General features: G+C 41.2%; 1 protein-coding gene and 1 long non-coding RNA gene across 3 annotated transcripts in view; one reads left to right on the top strand and one right to left on the bottom strand.

The window, feature by feature from the left end:
• Positions 1-12,455, bottom strand: part of KCNK10 (potassium two pore domain channel subfamily K member 10) — a 71,230-nt gene extending 58,775 nt beyond the window's left edge. Inside the window, exons 1-2 of one of the 2 annotated variants that reach the window (XM_040559531.1) lie at positions 12,128-12,455; positions 11,279-11,336 (exon numbers count right to left, since the gene is read on the bottom strand). In XM_040559531.1, the coding sequence (XP_040415465.1) occupies positions 11,279-11,330 (52 nt within the window). In that variant the 5' untranslated portion in view covers positions 11,331-11,336; positions 12,128-12,455. Of the gene's footprint in view, positions 1-6,686; positions 6,707-11,278; positions 11,337-12,127 lie in introns of those variants that run through there. The other variant, XM_040559532.1, reaches the window with a different exon arrangement.
• LOC121071306 lies at positions 11,439-15,147 on the top strand. Its single transcript, XR_005820517.1, has 3 exons — positions 11,439-11,547; positions 13,376-13,411; positions 14,886-15,147. It is a non-coding gene; the product is annotated as an uncharacterized LOC121071306 (long non-coding RNA).
• The last annotated feature ends 5,728 nt before the right edge of the window (positions 15,148-20,875 follow it).

Raw genomic sequence — 20,875 nt, 5'->3', positions numbered from 1 at the left:
GAAGTGATTGGCAGGGGCAAGTCCCAAATAGGGAGCCCCTCCTGCTCCAAGATTGGTGACCGTGTTTGTTCCAACACGCTCACTGGCAGCAGTGCAATCAGCAGGTTTATGAAGCTATTTATAGAGAAACTGAATACAGAGAAAACCATGAAAAATTCTCACAGTCCCCTTTCTGAAATAAGATTAATAGATCATTGCTAAAACCTCTTTCCCCAGCATTAGATCAGTATTTCTTGGGAGCCTGGGAGCTAGTTGACGCAGATCTCCGCTCTGTCAAGAGCCAAATCGGAAGCACGTGCTTTTGGCTCAAGATCTTTGGGTATAGTGATGACTGTGAAAAAGAGTTCCTCTCAGAAGAGATGAGCATACCATTGTTTTTCCTTATTAGGCAGTATTTAGAAAATGTGCTTTCTTGTCAGGATGTCACAAGCCTCAAGTACAAACACCAAGGAATAAGCAGCTGTTCACTGGTTCTTGGCAGGCTTCATCCTTAGAGGAACAAGGCTGGTTGAAGCTGCTTATCCACAATCTTCTCTTTAAAAACTAATTTAAAACAATGACATTGAACTACGACATGCCATTGGTTGAAATGGGTCAACTGCATTTTGAGGGTGATGGAGCACTGGAACAGACTGCCCAGGGAGGTTGTGGAGTCTCCTTCTCTGGAGATATTCAAGGCCCCTCTGGACGCCTACCTGGGCAACCTGCTCTAGGGAGCCTGCTTTGGCAGGGGGGTTGGACCCGATGATCTCTGCAGGTCCCTTCCAACCCCTACAATTCTGTGATTTTCCTCTCCAGAATTCCAGTAACATTTAGGAAGAGTCAGGATCTCCCACCACAAGATTTCAAGGTTTTCTCTTTCAAAGTGCTTAGGATAATGCAGGGTCAGGGTTTTAGCTGGTCTCCTGCTGCTGGAGCAGCCGGACTGGGATCTTTCAAATATCCCGTCTCAAGGATTCACCAAAGAAATTCAGCTAATGGTCTTAAGGCCAGACCAACTAATGAAGGAAACCTAATCTTGCAACAGTTTAGCATAAGAAAGCCTGGGTGCAAAGGGAAGAACATTCTTAGATAGAAACCTCTGGCAAGAGAAGCAAGTGGGGGAGACAAACAACAAAGCAAAGATTCATGCTGTCCTTCCTAGGAAACTATCTACTCTGCATTTGAAATGTGATTGATGGTGGCTGTCTGCCAGGGGTACAGCATCACAGCAGCGTGAAGGAATCTCTTGATCGCCTCGCAGTCACATGAAGGGGAACTTTAGTGGCAACACATATAAACTGGAACTGTAAGATGCCAATACATCACCCAGCCAGGGCAGCACAACATCTGCTGCAGAACTCTCTTAGGTTAACAGAAAAGGAACAGACCCTAGACATTTCACATATGAATAAGGCCAGAAAAATACATGCACAACAAGAATAGCGTGAGCACCTTCAGAGATTTCTTGGTGCATCCTTAGGGGTATATCAGCACATTACTGACCATACCTAAGGAGCTCACACTGATGATCCTCTGTAAAAACAAGTAAAAATTCCTGCATTGGTCTACTGGTGTTTCCCTCAGTCTAGCAAATTATTTGAATTTACAGAAAAATACTGTGAATTCAATCAAAACTTAGTAATGATCTACTACTTCAATTAAGTGAGGATTTCTCAATTTTTCTGGGCAACAGCAACAAAAGTGGATATTTCACCATGTGGTAATGGTCAGAAATCTTGTAAGAAGCACATCAGTTGGGCTATTTCTTAGCTCACTAGAGATACACTATTTGCATATACTGAGGACCCATTCTGTTTAGACAGTCTTAAGTTCCTGCACACAGTAACAGAGTCTTAGCTGAAATGAATGAAGGTTTTACTGTGCTTTGAAAACCTATTCTGGAACAGGAAAAGAATACATATAAGCTAGCTATTACAGAATGGCTCTGTGCAGAAAAGACTTTTCATAAGTGAGAGGAAGTTGCTGTTTGAAATGCACTTGTTCGGTATAGCCATTTTTATTTTCTCTATAATTCTTTCTAATGTACACATTTTTCTTTTCCACTTTTGGTGTGTAAGTTGCTCCAGTGAAGATGCCGCAGTCAGAATGATTTACCTGTCCCGCCTGCATGCAGGACAATTATTAGAAAGTGAGAGTCAGAGAGCTCAGGTAAGCAAAAGGAAGTAGGTCAAAGAGACACCAGACTCATTATGCTGAGCACGGCAGTAAACCACAAACAGAACAGATGAGCAGTGTCACCAGTCAGGCACACAGAGCTCCAGGTCAATGCCAGCCCGATTCTGGCTGCACAAAGCTGGCTTTAAGGCTGCTATATATTCTACAGTTTAGGGTATCTCAGTCGATAAGGAGACTGGTACAACAAATAAATTATGCAATACTTTTCTTGTCTTATGCTCAACTTCCGTTCAGATAATAGTGTAGGAACTCAGATGCAGTTTGAACTATGATAAAATTTCATAGCCACATGAGAATGGCATCTGCTCATATGCTGTGGCCAGCATCTAGCATTTCATAGCACTTCACAGTGTTGCCATACTGCATCACCGACACACAGCTACATGCATTCAGAGATCAAACTTACAAGAGACAGCTGTGGCACCCTGGTCACCTTTGCCCACAATGAAGCTTCATCTAGGCAAAAGTATGCCTGCACGGTGTATGGCAGGTGCATATGAACTCATTCTGCACTCAGAGCTGGTGAAAACAAATGAAATCACTACTGATAGTACCAAGCTCAGAGTAGCAACTTACAGCTTTCGGCAGAGCTGCACTAAGGATGACTGTATAACTCCTTGTAACCCCAAAGCCCTGGCAATCTGGGAACGAATTCACCAGGAGAGTGGTGTCCTCTAAATCCTCCTAGTAAGGAGGTACCCAAAGCCATTTGGGCTAAAGTTTACATATTAGTATGACCAACTTGTCAACTCTTTCACTTGCTGTGACTGAGAATACATCTCATTAGAGTCAATACAGATGTGGCCAAATTGGTCTGTGCAACCTGGGGAATGATTCTGCTGACCCTAAACCAGACATCTCCTGAAAGTTCTCCAGGCCTCACTGACCATATTTGTTTGTATTTTCTCTGACCATAGCAGGTCTTTAGAAACTTAGAACACGTCTTTATTTCATTCAGATACCTACCTATATTTAGGTGGTTTACCTTCAAACTAAGTCACACCCAGATGGTATAATTCAGTTGCCCACACATACTATCTAGTACCAAGTGAGAGGTCCTAGGGTATTCTACTTGGCCTTAATCTGCTGCTCCAAAAGGACAGAGGTCTCCCTTAGGTCAATTAGCATATGTAGCTGTCCTATGTAAACATCTCAGCTTCCTCACTGCCACTTAAATGGAAGCTGATGCCCATTTTTAGAAAACCAAATCAACAAATAACATCCACTGGTGATGAGAAATCCAGGTCTCAAGTCTACATATCAGTATATCATTGCAACGAAGTAATGACCTCTGTTTCTCAAGAAGGCAAATCAGTATGGTGGCTCTGTCATCATAAAGAGGTGGCTCTGGTGTTGTTTTTTTGGCTGTCATGATTGCTGCTACCCAAGACCTCTCTGCATGACCCTTTATTGTGCAATCCAAACTCAGCAGTCTTAACCGCTAAGAAATCAGTGATGGATCTGAGTTAAATTAGAGGAATGTCTTTGAGATGTGTTAACTGCTTCTTTCATCTCAGCTAGGAGTTTCTGCAGTACCATTTCTTTTATCATTCTGTCATCACTGAGTTTTTTCACCTTAGTAGCTAGCGACTTCCTTTTTCCTTTAAAATGAAACACTGATATTTGAAAGTCTAAAAAACCTGGGCAAGCTGTCAGCATGTACTTGCTATTTTCAAATCATGCTGGTACTTTATATTACAGCATTGGATAAGAGAAGAATAATCCAAGCACCTTTTAACAACATGCTGAATCTTAAGAATCTCAGTGGTACAAGTTTACAGTGCCAAAATCCCAAATACTTATCCATTAAACTCAGTAACTTGTTGTTTCTCTCTCCTAGGGAAAAAAAGATGAGTCAGTCCTGCTGAGATATGAACATATGGCTGCAACAAATCTAGGTACTCATAGCCTGATGCTTTAAACACTGTGATGATCCTGTAGGATAGTGGCACCAAAATAACTTGTATTGCTTTATAAGATGTTTTTTAGGATAGGATATTAACTTTTGTTAACTCCTAGTAGTTAAACTGTCTATTATCTGTACATATTTTGACAACAGATTCAATCTTTCATTTAAAGCCTGATTCTGGCTTTCAATTTCACCTCTAAGATTTATCCAAACTGAAATTTGCACCATAAGCTCAAAATCTTACCAGTGAACTCCTATGCTTTTATTTTGGGACACCTGAATAACACATAGTAATACAGGTATGTGGGACAATGCGCACAACATTTGTCAACAATAACCTGCATAATAACATGGGAATATTATTAGCAGTTAAAGATGAAATCTGAATTCTTGGTCTCAGCATTCCCAGGCCAAGGAAATATCCCCTAAACTCTGTGGTTCATTAACACTGTAAAGGAATCACATAACTCTCTTGAAATATAATTTTGTTTAAATGATCCGAATTGATGTTTGATTTTAACTGTGAAAAGCAGCTCAGAAAATACGATGGGGGAATAGCAGTGGACCATGGAACAAAAAGAGTTGGGTATATGATGTGTTCCATTCTCACCTGTTGCTTTATTTCCCTGGGTTAACCAGTTAGAGCTGCATGGCAGGTTATTTGTGAAAGTCAGTGGGTTCATCTTAGAGCACATTTTCCACTATAGTTATAGTGTTTTTTATATACAAGCTGCATAGGCAAATCAATGTCTCAGGAACTAGAATATGAGCAGCTGAGCAGCCTCTGAGAAAGACCAGGTTCCAGGATGTTTTCAGTTTCTTACAGAAAACAAAAAACCAGAGGCACTCCAATAAAGTGGTCTCCAAAAGGTACTATTTAGTCTTTTCTTGAATGTCACTTTTTTTCCACACAAATTCTAAAAAAAAAAACACAACCAAACAAACAAAAAAAAAACACTTCTCAGAAATTATGTTGTTTACCCTATTTTTTTGCAATTATACTGAGATTGTTACAACAGAAAGGTTAGGTATACCGATCACAGTGTACTCTCTAATATTCTGTAATATTACCCCTTTCTTTTCTTGACTTCCTCATCACTTCCTTCTTGTTTCACCCCACACACTTACCTGACTTGCAATATAATGTCTAGGGCCCTTGTTCTCCCAGTGATTCCAAGTACTCTTTTACTTTTAACTCATGGGGACAACACAATTCTAGTACATTTAAAATAAAGATTTTCATGTTGCATGCACTGAAGTGAGTAAAATTCCTAGCTCTGGGTTAAATCAAGGGAGTAAGATTTAAATTGTATCACTATATACATACACTGCCCTGTCTGAAGCTGATATAGTCTGCACTAGCTAGATATGAATGCTGTATGAATGCCAAAAGCTAAACCAAAAACTACCCAATTACAACTGATATCATATATCTTTCGCCCAAAATCAAACACTAACTCTTCAGGTAACATCAGTTTTCAAGAGCTGCCCAAGAGACTTTTCAGTCCAAAAGCCTATTAATGGGTTACTGCTGTACATATGTGGTAAAAACAGCATAGGTATTCTCCACTGAAATTATGACTCCATCTTAACTTCTCCAGCTGCCGACAACTCCACTGCTCTCCCTGTCTGAGACTTAGAGCATCATACTGCCTTTGGTTCTTTTAATTCCCTTTTTCCTCACAGTATAGATGGTATCTTAATAACACTCTACTGTTCATCTCTCTTACCTTGACTAGAGTTGAGCCTTTTCTTACTGTTACTACTATAAGAAAGTCGCTGTCCAATCTTTTACTTTGCTCCTTTTTTAATACTAATTTGACTTTTCTACATCCTTATTTTTTCTATTTCCAGGACAACCTAAAGACAAAATTGATGAAACTAATAACTCTCTGCTTTCTTCCTCTCCTGCTGATTTAGTCAAATCTTCCTACTACTTAGCAGGTTAAAGTCCACAGTATTCATCTGCCTTTACCTGCAAACTCTGCATAGGCTTTAGCAAAGTACAGATTTCTTCATTCTCTTATATGCCTTCCAAACTCTTCATTTTTTTTCCTACCTTACTGTATTTTGCACTGTTGCACTGTGCAATACCAGGAGTGTCCTCCTGTATATCCAATTTCTATCCTCCTTCAAATCTCTCTTTAAAATCAACTACTTAAAAGTGTTCTGCAACCCATGCTTACACTAGGCACAGTAGAGTACTGATCATCAGAGGGGACAGCAGCAAATATGATTTTGTGATGCAAATAGCACATGGTCAGTACCCTGCCCTCATTTGCTGGGATCAGAGCTACCTTTTTTTACACATCATAGCTTTCCAAGGCAAAATCTTCTTACACTGAGCTATTAAGAAATGATTTATCAGTGCAGAATGATATTAAGTAGCCTAGCCCACATCTGCACTTCATGGTATAAACCACACCTTTTTATATAACTTCTTGAAAAGAAAGGACAGAAATGAACACCTTCATTCTACTCATCTATGTCTTTATAATGAAGTTTGCCTTTTGCATTGGTCTCTTTGACATTAAATGACAGAAAAAGCAGAAACTGCAGCAGTTTGTAACACTCTGTGGACAGCATCAGTTTAACTTACATTGAGTTGTCAAAGCTGAAGATTTCTTACAACAGTCATCAAGAGATGATCCAATCCTGACATCTGCACAAAGACATTTGAGACTCAGTTCAGTTGCCTCACATGTAGGTGTCCAGTGCCTCTTGAGGTGTCTCAGGTGAAGTGAGAAATCCCATGGAAGTTGACACAAAACCCATGGAAGACTTGTGCCCATCTGGAGTGGCAGCTGGGGAGTATCAAATGGCTCTAGATACCTCTAATGGGAAAGTCAATTGAGTCTTCAGTGTCTGTAAAGATGCGTAAGTAATACTAGTTTCCTCTAGTTGCAAAGTGAAGAGAGAACCTTACTTCTTAAATGATGTGATCTGTGTATAAAGATAGGCAGTTTTGCTCCCTCCCCGTTGCTTTAACATTTGATTGCAATGCATATATCATTCTTTTAACAGCAGATATTTGATAGCTCTAAACAAGTTAATTATTTTTCTCAACATCTTTGTGCATTAGACAAGTATTAATATTCCTATTTTGCATCTAGGGAAAAAGGGAGGAAAGGGTTGGTGACTTATTGAAGGTTAAACAGTAAGTCACTGTCAGAACCTGAAGAACTCCAGACTGTCAACCACAGCTTGAATTCCTCACAGACCACTAATTCCCACACGAAATGTAAGGATGAAAATAAATGCGTGATTTTAGGGTTCCAAACTGTAGAGAGACACTCTACACAAAATGTGTTTGTGAAAGGACACAGCAACTTACATCAAAATTTCCAAGTTCCAAAAGGTCAGCACAGAGATAAACATCTACCTGGAAATTCAAACGGCTTTGATAATCCATATCACTGCAATGATGGCAAAAAACTGTAGGCACAAAGGATGGATCAAGATAGAACACAATTTTCTGCCTACTAAGAGCATCACCAAGACAGACATCCTCCCCTTGGAAAGGACATAAACTATCACCCTGCAATACACTCATGCTTGGGAATAATTTCTGAGCATATTGGAAATGGTCTCATCTATCCTTCTTCTCTTCTACAAAGAAATAGCGATTTTAGGCAGATGAATAGTAGAAAAAAAATCATTGCTGTAATATCCAGATGTTTCAGTCAGGATGAGGGATGCACTTTGTATTAGGCACTGCACAAAAATACGTGTCAAAAGAGTTTATAAACTAATTTAAGCACAGAAAACAGGAGTGTGTAACAAACAGCAAGAGGAGTGTGGGAAAGATGAAGGACAAGAGCAATTATAAGAACCAGAGCCTTCATATGCTGCTATAAACTCAATGTTACATTCTGAAATGTCTAGATGGAAATTTGTGAGACATATGAAACTAGAAACGTGATCTGTCACTAATTTCAGAGAGGACTGCATTGCCTGAATTGCACCAAATGGAAGAAGCAAAAGTCAGTGATAGGTAGAACAAATGTTTAATGATTGTCTAAATCCAGTTTGATTCCACCAGTAATACTTAGAGTGAGATCAGATATTGTGAGATGCTGTACCCCTACCCAGTGCGTCCAACTTTCCTTAAAATGCATATATTCTTCAGGTGCCTGCTTGGGATTTTACTCTTCTGTTACCCAATTCACCCACTATGTATGAATCCTATGTAAATTCTGTTATGAGATTCTAGCACAGCTTTCCCATTGGAATGTTAGGGACGAGTCCTAATGATTTTTGGGATGAAGTTTGATCTGTTTATTAATGCAATTATATACTCTGATTTTCAGGAATAGAAGAGGACTTGACTAGGGGAACCTGTACCATATATACTTCCAGGTTTATGAAACATTTGGTTTATCTAGAAAACACACAACACTTACAGGGACTGCACAAATACACCTGAGATGAGGGAAGATCATAGAATCATAGAAACACAAGGTTGGAAAGAACCTACAAGATCATCTAGTCCAACCGTCCTCCTAACACCAATACTGCCCACTAAGCTACTAAATCAAAGATACTATACAACAGGATAAAAGCACAGTTCAGCTGCCTCCATTCCCTATTCATTCCAGTCTAACAACTGAGAAATCAGTCCCCAATTAGTTGTCTGTAAGACACAATCCCTAATGTCAAGTCTATTCCTTTAAACCTGTTCTCTCCACATAGTCTTTCTATGGTATATTGATCTTCACTGATGTGAACTCAGAATACCACATTTAAGCCAGATGAAATCTACCAGCAGCTCTGTTCATCTATCTAAATACTTTCAGTACAGTCATCGTTATGGAGTCTGACCATTAATTTATTTCAATTACTATTCTTCTGACCTGGGTTCAAACCAGCAACATAACCGGTCTCAAGCCAGCCATATCGCCACAACACGGGCCTTGGACTTTAGAAGTATTTATAGGGAAAAAATGTTACTAGAAAATATTGCTTGGATTAATCTGATTTAAACAAGCTTTGAGATACCACAGCTCTCGCACACATCTTCAGACTGCTAGCTTGCTTGCCAGGAACATCAGTTGATATATTTCAAGCAGCTAACTGGTAGCACAAGTTAGCACAATTCATGCTAGACAGAACTGTGGAAACTGCATGTTCTCAGGCTGACCAGAACAGAGCACTATCATACAATGCACGCTGAAATGAGCTGGGTACTTGAGTGTGAAGGTTAACTGTACCTGAGTTCTGCTTTTAATACTCAGGACTCTTTGTATCCTTTCACTGCAAAATTTCTCTACCTTGATCTTTGTATCTAAGAAAACAGTAATCAAAATGTAGCATCATTCTTCACATGTACATGCAGAGAACAGACTACATAGATAACATTGGACTATCCTGCGCTGATTAAAGGATTGGACCTTAGACAATTTTTCCTTAGCAATTTGTTTTTGTTTTTCCATTCCACTGATTTTTATCTATTTCCTGAGTCCCTTGGAGAATTAGAAATTAACATTTTTTGCTTCCTTCCTGAGTATACATTAGCATCCTTGCTGCCTGGCTAATGAAGTCAATACACTGAGGGGAAATAACAGGTAGCATTCTACAGTCCTTACCAGGGATTCAGCTTGGCAGAGAGGAAACCTGCTGGCTCTGAGGTCTTCGACCTGTCACAATACCAGTGGTTCTGGGCATATTAGTAGGTTGTGACCAACCACCTGTTGGATCCATATGCTTTAAAAGTGATTGCCAAGCAAGGAGGCTGTATGCAGAATGCCAGCAGCACAGCTTCCTCTGTGCCTTGTCAGGGGAGAGGAGGAAAGAGCTTTTCACAGTAAAAGGCATTTTGCAATGCATAAAATGACATAAAATGAAGCAACAGCAAACACAGATTCAGAAATGCGCCTGGGAAGAGCAAGTTTTCACCGCAGGATAAGGAATATACTGTCATTAAAATAACCAGATCTCTGTTAGCGCTGCTGCCCATGTGTTCCTTGTGAAGCTGAGGGCGGAGGATGCTGATGAGTTCATTTCAGCCTTCACCTAATTAAAGATGTAGTAAGGCTTAAACTAAAGCTTGTGTATACTGTTCAAACAGCATATCAGATCTGCTCAGCAGAAAGAAGTCTGTTCTGCTGTATTCTTCTACACCAGGAGAAACTGTTTCTAACATTTCATTTTGTAGATGTGAGGGCACGGAGGATGACAGACAAATTGACCGCTAAAACCAAACCTGCGGAATAAAGATGAATAACCAACACCCATGCTATCACTTCAGACTTCCTGCAAGCACTGCTGTACAACGACTGGCTGCCAGCAGTTCTGCTGCAAACCTAAGCATATGGCTTCAAGTTGCTTTGCTCCTGTACCAATGCACAGAAATATGACACACCAGTATACACATCACCAGTAGTTTTTTTTTACAGTCATTTCTTCTGTAGGATGCATATAAGCCTCCTCCCATGTCAGGAAGGGAGAGCATTTCATTACAGTTTATTTTAAAACAGAACTTGGATCATTTTATTGAAAACCACTGCACTGGCGTAAATCTCCTGCCACCATCACACAAACACACTGCCCAACACAGAGTCCAAACCTAACTATAGAGTTAATCAAACTATCCACTTGGGCTGAACAATTGTTAACACGACAGTGTAAAAAGTCAAGGGGTCCCTTTGGGCTCCACTATTTAATGTCTTTTTATACTGTTCACACTATGGGTTACACTGCAGCAGCATTTTGCTCCAGTTGCTTGCCAACAAATATTTGCCATCGAGGAGCTCTGAGCAAGCTGTCATATCTGTGTCCACTCCTGTACCACCCATTTAGCAGAGACAATGATCACTAGAAACAACAAAGGAGCCACAGATAAAACAAACAATGCTCTGAGCCAGGGATCACAGCCATCCCAGGCAACTTTGCTAGGGAAATACTCAAGAAAAAGGGAGGGAAGGGAAGGGTGACATCAAATATAGAACTGCAAAACTTACACCGAAAAGAGGCTTTACCCATGCACCCACCCAACCCCATATCTGAGGAGTGTTTCCCAACGCAGCGCTAAGACTGAGCAAGAAAGCCTGTGCAGTGCACATGGGAAGCAGACGAGCATCCAGCGTCTCCTCCCGTTTGGAGTCAAATAGTCCCCTACAAGTCACTCGACAGAAGGAGTAACAATAATAATTGTTATTATTGTAGTAATGGTAGTAATAGAGATTCACCAACCTTGAGGATCCCAGTTCACCTGTTTTCTTGGAGTCTCAATTGGAAATTTCATCGCTTCCTTTTTGCACAGGGAGGAAAAAGAATTAAATAAATTCCCAACCTTCCTGTCTCTATGCTGCAGTCAAACAAATTAATTTCAAATTATAGGGAGCCTGCGCCGTTTGACTGAGGGGAACTGGTGGTTGCCAAGGCAAGAAATACACAAATAAATCAAAGGAGGTGGGGAAGGGCGGGGAGGGGAGGGCAGTGCTGGGGTTTGTACCGGCGAGGTGAGGAGGGGTGCGGGCACCCCGGCACAGGGAGGGGAGCGGGGATGAAGTGGGGGCTGGAGGGGACCTGGGAGGGGGAGAGGAGCAGGATGGGGTGGGCAGGGGGTTGGGGTGCCGCTGCCTCCCGGGGGTGCTGCCGGCAGCCCCCTGCAGGGGTCGGGGTGGCGGGGCCCCCGCTGCAGCCCGGCCCCTTTGCTGCGCCCACCTGAGGGGGACACGGCGCTGGGGAGCCCAGCCCAGCCCCGGGGGCACCTCCCAGAGGCAAACACCCACGCTCCCCCGGTCGAAGCCACCCCAAAACCGAGCCCACCTCGGCTCAGCCCTGGGTAGGGTACCCACAGCTAGCCAGCGGGGCGAGCTGCAGCCGCATGGCCGGGGGAGGCTGGGCACCCCCGGCTGGGTGCAGGAGGAGGAGGAGGAGGAGGAGGAAGGAGCCACCCTATAGCTTTGGAGGGAATTCACCGAGCCCCTCCGTGCACTGGCTTAGCGAGGGTGTGGGCAGAGGCTGCCGGTCCCTTTGTAAGAGGCGGCGGGGGATGGAGGGGGGCTCCCGGGTGGGGGTGCTCCCGCTGGTACTTACGGGGTCCCCTTCCCCGGAGGAGGATGCAGGCTTGTTTGGCGGAGTTTGCAGCCAGAGCCACGCTCGGCTAGCTACTAGCAGCAGCAGCAGCAGCACATGGCAGGAGTACGGCAGCAGCCAGAGGCTCCTCCGCAGCGCCGGGGGAGGGGAAGGGCAGGGATGCTCGCAGCCCGCTCACACCCTGACGGGGCGGCCAGCCCCGCAACGTGGGGGTCCCTTTCCCCCTGCCCACCCCGCACCCTGGGCACGGACCGGCGGCTGGCAGAGCGGGGAGATGCGGCCAGGCTGCGGGGAAGGGGCGGGAGGGATGGGAGGCAGGCACAGGGGGGCTTCGGGCCCTCCCAGGCTCTCAGGGGGCTTTGGCAAAATGGAGGATGCTTGGGTGTACCTCGTGCAACGACCAGGCGCTCGCTACTTGGCCAAGCTGCGTTTTTCCACCTCTCCCTCCTACTCCAGGCTTTCCCTCAAACCCAAAACAGGCTGTGAACTGTCCACACCAGGAAGGTCTCCAGTTCTAGTTACAATATATGCCTCGGCTTCCCTCCCTCAGCCAGGCGAACAAAACCCCAGCCCCTCTGGGGACCTGAAGGAAGAGTGTGCAGGGTTAACCCTGTCCTGCCTCCTCTCCTTCACAGTGGAGATGAACTCATTGGGTGAAGGGGATCACTCACTGGTGATGTTTAGGGGGAGAAATCCACCTATTCACATGGGTCATGGGTCAGAGACCCATATCAGAATCAGTGGTGAAGTCCATAGCCAGGATCTTTTGAATTTTTAGGACACAAGGCTGTAATCTAAACTTGGTGCCTAGGACACCTGCTTTTTGCCCCGTACTTCCTTTTATCCAATTGCCCTCTCTGTCTTGCTTTCTTATCTCTTGCTCAGATGTTAGTTTACCTTGTAAGATGGAAAGGAGAAATCTGCCTGAGTGAAAAATAAGGCAGTCTGAAGTGTGTGGCTCTCCTCAGGAAACTCTTATTGTGGAGGTTGGCACACTCTTTTCACTTCCACATTCAGAAGCTAAATAGCACACATCCCTGTCTGTCCCCAGTCTTTGTTCAACCCTAACCAGGAAGGGAAGATCAGTATTTGTGAATCCACAACCAAATGAAGGTGTGCAAGGTCCTGTGAAGCAGTAGGTAGTTTGAAGGAACTACATGCAGTAGTGAGTTTTCCTGGGGGGAGGTGCTGGAAGTCTGTTCTTTCCTAATCCAAGCACCCCTGCGGCTCTTGTTTTGTGTTGTACAGGAGGAGGCGGGAAAGGCTGCTCTAAGGGAGGACATGGTGAGAATTATAATGAGTCTGAGCTCACTCAGACTTGAATTTGAGATGATTGCAATGATGACACCAGGAAAAAAAGGTATTTCCTTTGCAAGCACACCACGATGCATTCTGAAGAGGCTTTGGGAATCCTGTTGACGTTACCTCCTCAAACTGAATGGAAAAAAATGAGAATAGGCTTTGTTAATTGTGCATTATGATCGCTTGAGTCATGACTGGGAAATATTTTCATTATTTTAGTAACCAAGAAAGACTTCAAACAAGACTTCTGAGCCCCTAGTTCTGAAGAACTACTAATGTGTAGTTCTTTATGAGTATAATATCTATATGTACACATACACACATATATATATATGCATGTATATAACTTTTCTTCAGCATTCAAAACAGTTACCATTTTACTGGTATTTTGTACATTACTGGGAAAAATGGATGTTTGGACATATATTACTCAATTGTCATTAGGAGCTCTGTCACCCTAACCCAAGCAATACTTTGTCTTTGTGCCAAAACTACTAGCAGTTAACTGATAAGGTGGGTATTGTTCTGTAGACATTTGTCCACTGAGAATTCAACAGGCTCCTGCAAGGCTGCAAGGCCAACAACATTTAATACCTGCTAACATAAGCAGAAAATAAACCTATAGCCTGGAGTGGAAATCTTCAGGCAGTTTCATTACCAAGCTTTTGCAAAAAACAGATCCTGATTGTTACTGTCTAAAGAAGAATTTTCATATGGCCACAAGAATCTTTTAGTATTAAGCTAAAACGATATCTCATTTGTTTGACTTACAGTATCATGAAAACACCAGGTTCCTAATAATGACAAAATACCATATTCCTGTCTCTTGTATCTTCTTAATGTTCCCATGTTCCCCAAAAGTATACATAAGCTCTACACAAACATCTGCCTGGTTCCAGCTATATGGTTTAAAAATCTTGTGGCAAATCAATTGTGATCTGTCAAGTACAGAAATACACAATGTCATATAATTGTTTTGCAATTTTTTACTGTGTTATGATCATGAAAATCTTGCTCAACTATTTCAATACCTCAGACCTGCAGTTTTATCTATTGGGCCAATTTATTCCCAAAGTAACTCACTGAAAATCAATGGGGTTACTCCAGAGATGGATTTGGCACAATAAGCGCATCTTTCACTGACAGCACAGCTGTTGCATAGAAACGTAACTATTATCTTATGCAAATAAAAGGCCTTTCACCCCTCAGTGATGTTGAATTCTCATGATAGGGAGAACCGGTGCCTTGAAGCTATAGTGTTTCAAGCTGTTACTCTGTCAACTTTTATAAGCTAAGTGGATCCAGTAATGTTTAATATTTAAATGGGAGACCACTAGGAAAAAACTAAATATAGCACAATCAATCTACTTTAGTACTTGCATAAAATTTTTCAGAACTTGACTTTTTATCAGTAGTTTATCAAACTGGTCTGCTTAAATTCTTCTTTTTCTTTTAGGGCTCATTGTTCAGACCTTATGGCCTTAGAGTTGGCCGAGTGTCTTAGAGGAGTGGGCCTGTGACCATCACAACACAACAGACAAGAGACTTTCTATTACAAGCAATCCCACTGGCAGAAGAATAAAATGCTAAGTGCTGTTTTACTGTTCATTAGTAATATGTCATGAGTGATTTAGAAGCTGTTCTGATGCAACTGAAAGAAACCCACAGCAGAACTGATGAGTAAGTAGATCTTATACCTACTTAAATCCAGTGAACAGGAACTGAAAAATGCATTTATAGTAGATAGAAATCACCTGTAACTTGTATATTCCCTTTCTTGGGTGTACTGAAGGGATAAGACATGGTTAGATGGAAGTCTATGGCAGTCCTTGTGTCATCACTTTGCAATACGCACATTTGTGCATCTAACTATTCAGTTTCTGGTTAACTATATGGTTGTTTGAAATCTAGTATTTCTGACTGTGAAGATTATTCTTTATTTGGTTTATTGCCTGAAGACTGCTCATATTTACACTCAGACCAAGAAAGCCAGAGAATAATCCAAGTGAAGTACATTCCGTTCTTTAAGTTCTATTGACCCATCCTTCTGTAGTATGAACTTGGATAGGATCCAATGCAGGATCCTTTTATAGTTCTTTATTGTCTAGGAAGCCTTCTGTCTTGGAAGACCTTTAAAAGCCTTCTCTGTAGAATGACCTGAAGACCTTCCTTCAGAAAGATTTTGGAAGCTTTAGTGTAGGTAGGAATCACAAAGGTAACTAATTATCGGGACTACTACAAACTGTGCAAGGAAAACCAACCTACTATAGTCTTCTACTTCATGCAGTTTCTTAGAAAGTGTTAAGTCTTAGCATGCAGTGGTCTTCATTTCAGGAATGAACCCATAGAATTGTACATTTACTTCTTATTGGCAGAAATGGTTTCAATGAAATCAGTGAGTCTACTTGAGGCTACTACACCACAGTAATAGCCTTTGCCAGGATAGGATTTATTCAGGTCTGAGCTGTTTGAGTTACCACAGCTTGTCTGCAAGTTCCTTTGGCCAGTGACACTAAACAGAATACTCTATGGATCCTGCCTCTCATATCGTAACACATAATTCATATTTCCAGCCTCACTGTAAGCATCCACCCCTGAAATGCCTGAACTGGAGAGGGGGTATCTGGTTTGAAGTTTGTCATCGTCATCTTCATCCTCAGTTCTTTCCTGGTTACCATTTTTCATTAGCCAGACTCGAGCTTTCAGACACCTGTTATATCAATCCCTTTGTATTGCCAGCAAGAACTCAAGTGGAATAGCTACCTCACATTTTTATTCTATCTGAAAAAGTGCACTACACACACATTTTTATTATAATAATATAATGTAGCATTTTGTGCAGGAAAAGTTCTGCCATGTAGAAAAGCATTAACTCAAGCTGCATAGTACTGAGTCTCTGTCTGAACCCACTTACATCTGTTTCACATTAGTTTAATTTGACTTCAGTACAATTACTCCTGAATCATAGTCATGGGAGAATTACAATCTGGCCTTTAGTTTTTCCATGATGTCTCCAAAGAATCCTCATAAGATCAAAGTCTGATATGTGACAAAAATAGAAAGCTTGATTAATAAAAACAAGCCACCAAATTCATTTTAGAGCAGTACTATTCTCTCTTGTCATTTTTTCAAAGATTTCTTACTAGATAGCTACAAGAAGCTTTACCTTAGCAGGTTGATAACTTTCCTCTATATTAAACAGGAAATTTGGGGTTAGCCTTCAGAGATACCTATGTTCCTTTGCCATTCACACCACCAGCAGAGTCATGAAGGGGAGGGTGGGTGCAGAAGACCATCCAGCCCAGCAGTGGCTTTCAGCACCCTGGACAGTTGAAGCTCCCCAGCAGTTCCTGGCTGAGGGACAGAGGCGAGAGGGAGCCAAGCAGCTAGCAGCTCCCAGCTCCCTGCTGCATGAGCTGCCTGGCCCCGGGCGCTGATTTTCCACGTCCCAGGTGACAGTCTGGCCTGCCAAGGCAATGCGGTGCCAATGCAGAGGCAATGCAGACTTCCTAAAGCAATGCAGGCACAGGGGAAGAGTTGCACACAAAATATCTGGACAGAGGAAATGGAGACAATGGATGAAGGGAAGTGCATATCAGAAAAATACTGACAGGATTTGGCATAGGCAGAAAGAGAATGGGAAAACCCAAAAGCTTGTGATGTGATTGAAGGACTGGAGAATAAACAGCATGAAACAGCATGAAAATGGCAAGGAAAAGTGGGTGGGACGCAGGCTCCTCAGCTTTAAAGGAGAATGGTGGATAAGTAAGAGGATGTGTTTAATGTGCTACCGAAATATATTAAATCACATCTGTGCACAAAGGAGTCATTCAAGGGGTAGTCTACAATTGCACTACTGTAGCAAATCAAGGAAAACAAAACCAAATAACATGATTTTGTGTATATGCTTGTTGCTCTAATATTTCTTTGTTTAATGGCTACAGATGTAAGAAATACACTTATAAAGCTTTGTACTTAGATCTTGTGGGGATCTTAGGCAAGGCTTCATAATAGTCCTTACTGTTTAGTATAGCCTGACTATTTCCTACCTAATCTGCAGGACTAGTAGAACCAATCCAGCCACTTGCATATCCTGTACTCTGATCCACCTTCCAGCAGATGTGACAGCAACATCATCAGCCAGTAGGGCAGGGGCCATACACGCCAAAGAAATTAATGCCAGTCAGAAGCGTTGTCTTACCACCCATTTTAATGAAAATTTTCACCAGTTCTTAGAATCAAGCATGCCAGTAACTGCAGCTGTTCCTTTCACTGTTTTTCAATGAAGTGCATCATCCTACCAGCCTATTAAATGTGGGGATTAATGCAGCTACAGAACAGTTAAAATAGGGAGGAACAGTCTGCACAGACACCATTCACTGTGACCAGTCCTCCTACAGCTTTTAGTTGTGCCTATTTCTTTTCTACTCTGAACAGCAGGGAAAGAAAGAAGCTATACTGAGCATTTAAAGAGCTGACTACAACTCTTGCATTAATTATCATCACTTTCACAGTACTCAGAAGAGCTTTACTACTTTCTAAATTAAGTAACATTTTTCACATGGCTCATGTAGTAAGAAGCTGTTCCCAAAATATGCAAGTGATGGTATTTAGTATGGAACTGTGGAATAGGGGATGAAATCAGGCTTCCTTTTCTGTTTCACTCCCAGAACTCTCCCCTACCTTCCCCCAGCTTCGTAGCCGAGCACACGTGTCTTTCAGCCACACCACACAGATGTAGAACTTTTGCAGTCAGTAGTTTAGCCATTGTATGAAGGGTAACACTCTGAATTCCCTAGGGCTCTCTCTCTGCACACCACTGGCACCTTCAGTGCTGGGTCTCTTGGGAAAAAAAGACTTTGAAATAGGATGATATTTCAAGCAAAATCAGATCAATAAATTATTATTCTGTTGTAGGAAGAGTGGTGGCTACGTTCTGAGTGCAAATTAGAAATTATTAATATTTATTACAGAAACAGTATGCCAGACACTGTAATAATAAGGAGAAAAAAAAAGTCTCATGATGGAATATCTTAATATACTAGCAAGGAAAAAGATCTATTCCCACATTTCTGAAGATGCATCACCTAGCAATAATTTGAGTTTTGAGGCATCCCAATTTGAACTTCTACACAAATCATACACATGCACATATATATAGCCATGAATAAGAAGTACAAACACAAACTCAGGAGTGGAATCTAGTGAACTTGGTAAAAAAAGAAAGTAATGAAATGACAAGATTCATCCTAGTATATAATGTCACCATCTTCAACAACTACCCTGATGATCATATTCTTCATTTCATTAACTGTTTCGTAGTATATTGTGAGATAAGATATAGTGGGATTACAACAGTTTAGATGTAACATGGCAAGTGACTGCAGTGCTATTCACACACGGCATACTCTCACCAAAGTGAGAAGCTCACTGTGAATCAGCCCATACGCAGTGGCTTCTCACAGTTAGCATATCTGCTACAGCCCACAGACCAACAGGTGACATGCATTTCATTTTGCTACCCATGAAAAGGAATGTGTCGCCCTATATAACTACAGTAAGCTCCTGGACTATGTGTAGTCTGAGGATATAACGGTATTATGAGGTTATGTAAATTGGGAATTGTACTGAGATAACATGTCTATGCTCAATAATGGAAAAATGTATAAACTTCCTAAACTAACAATTGCAGGTTCTCTACAAGCAGCCTCCTTTGTACATTTAGATTTTGAATACATATATTATTTAACCCTTTTATAGAGTAATTCAGGAATGCATTCATATGGCTCTAAAGCAGCTGCAGTAACTTCTGTATGTAAAATATAGAAAAATCTTGGGATCTTTTTTAAAAGGAACAACATAAACCATTACATATATTTTTTCATCTCTACATTGTATTTGTCCATAAAGATCCCATTTAGTAGTTCTAATTTGCTTCATTACTATACAAACAACACAATGTGGGTAATCTCTAGCTCAGAGATTTAACATGGTTGTTGAACAGACAGATCAAAATTACTTGTACTAAAAAATGCATGTACAACTCAGATAAGCACTCTTTTTTTATTGTCACAAAGAAATAGTTTCACAAGGCTGTCTATTAAAGGAAAGACTTCCCCCTCATTTAGAGCACTTCTTTGAAATACTAAAGAGTATTGGGGATTGGTGACTGCTTTATTACAGCAGCTGTCAACCAAAGCTTTCAAAAGTGACAAGTGATTTTCTATCCCCAGATGAAGATACCTTGGGAAAAAAAAAAAAAAGCTGTTTTCAGAGTGTGCTGAGTACTTATTCTGAGACAAAGATGTCCCTTTAAATCATCTCCAGTTGACCACTCAAAAACTCAGGAATCCAAAACAATTATTCCTGATCCATACTTACAAATTACTAGAGCCCAGGTTGCCAAAGTTACTTAAGCAACCAACTCCAAAAGAGTCAATGGCAGTTGGGCACCTGAATATCTTGTGAATCTCATTTTAAGCACATAACACCAAATCCCTCAGTACTGTAACTGTGGTAATGGAACTATGTTGGCAAGCATTTTGAGTAAAGGAAGAAGACAGAGCGAATGTAGACTCTGTCATCATCATAATTGGTTATCTACAAAGACAGTGGTAAAAATTGACCCCATTGTAGAGTTCAAAAGTAGTGTACATTTATGTACACTAGTAGCTGTACATTTATGATGCAAGCTTTCTGAATGCCAAGCTGGAACTCAGTGCAGCTATGATTGTATAAATGTTGACAGAAAATTGATGCTACTTATATTAGATGCCACTAAATATATAAACAGGCATGGAAGTTTGCCATTACAGGTCCCTGTTAGATAGATCAATACCTTACCTTTGCCAATGCCTGTACTTGCTTCTTCAAGGAGAAACATAATACAGCTAATTCTGTTTTCTTTGGCATCTTCACACTGAGTATCTGAAAACACACCTCTAGCAAATACGAATCATGGAAACCTTTTAGAACAAATATTATTATGACCATTTACAGATGAAGCTATTGGTATATAGAATGGCATAGCATCTAATTTAATTTCATGAGAATCTTGAATAGAGTGAAAAATGAAAATGAGATTTTCCAAAGCCCAAACACTTAGTCAGAAAAAGAAGGTAATTTTATGATGTAAGAACCCAAACTAGTATATTGAAAACTACCGTTGTTTAAAAAAAAAATAATGTATGAATCAAGACATACACGTATACGTTCCTAGATTTTGTTTGGTAAAATACACACCCCTTCCAGCAGTTCATTCCATGCAAAATATGCTATGCATAAAACCACCTTCTCTCTCAATTACCACAAATATCAATAAGTTATGCATGCTGGCTACTTGAGTTATAAGTCAGAACTCCATATTATTTTCTGGCAATATAGCATCATCCCTTAATTATAATTAATATCTCATTCTTGATTTTGTAACAGTCTAAAAAGAACAAA

Source organism: Cygnus olor, chromosome 5 (assembly GCF_009769625.2).
Source record: "Cygnus olor isolate bCygOlo1 chromosome 5, bCygOlo1.pri.v2, whole genome shotgun sequence".
Lineage (NCBI taxonomy): Eukaryota > Metazoa > Chordata > Aves > Anseriformes > Anatidae > Cygnus > Cygnus olor.
The sequence above is the reverse complement of the archived record's forward strand: the minus strand, read 5'-3'. Positions and strand labels throughout refer to the sequence as shown.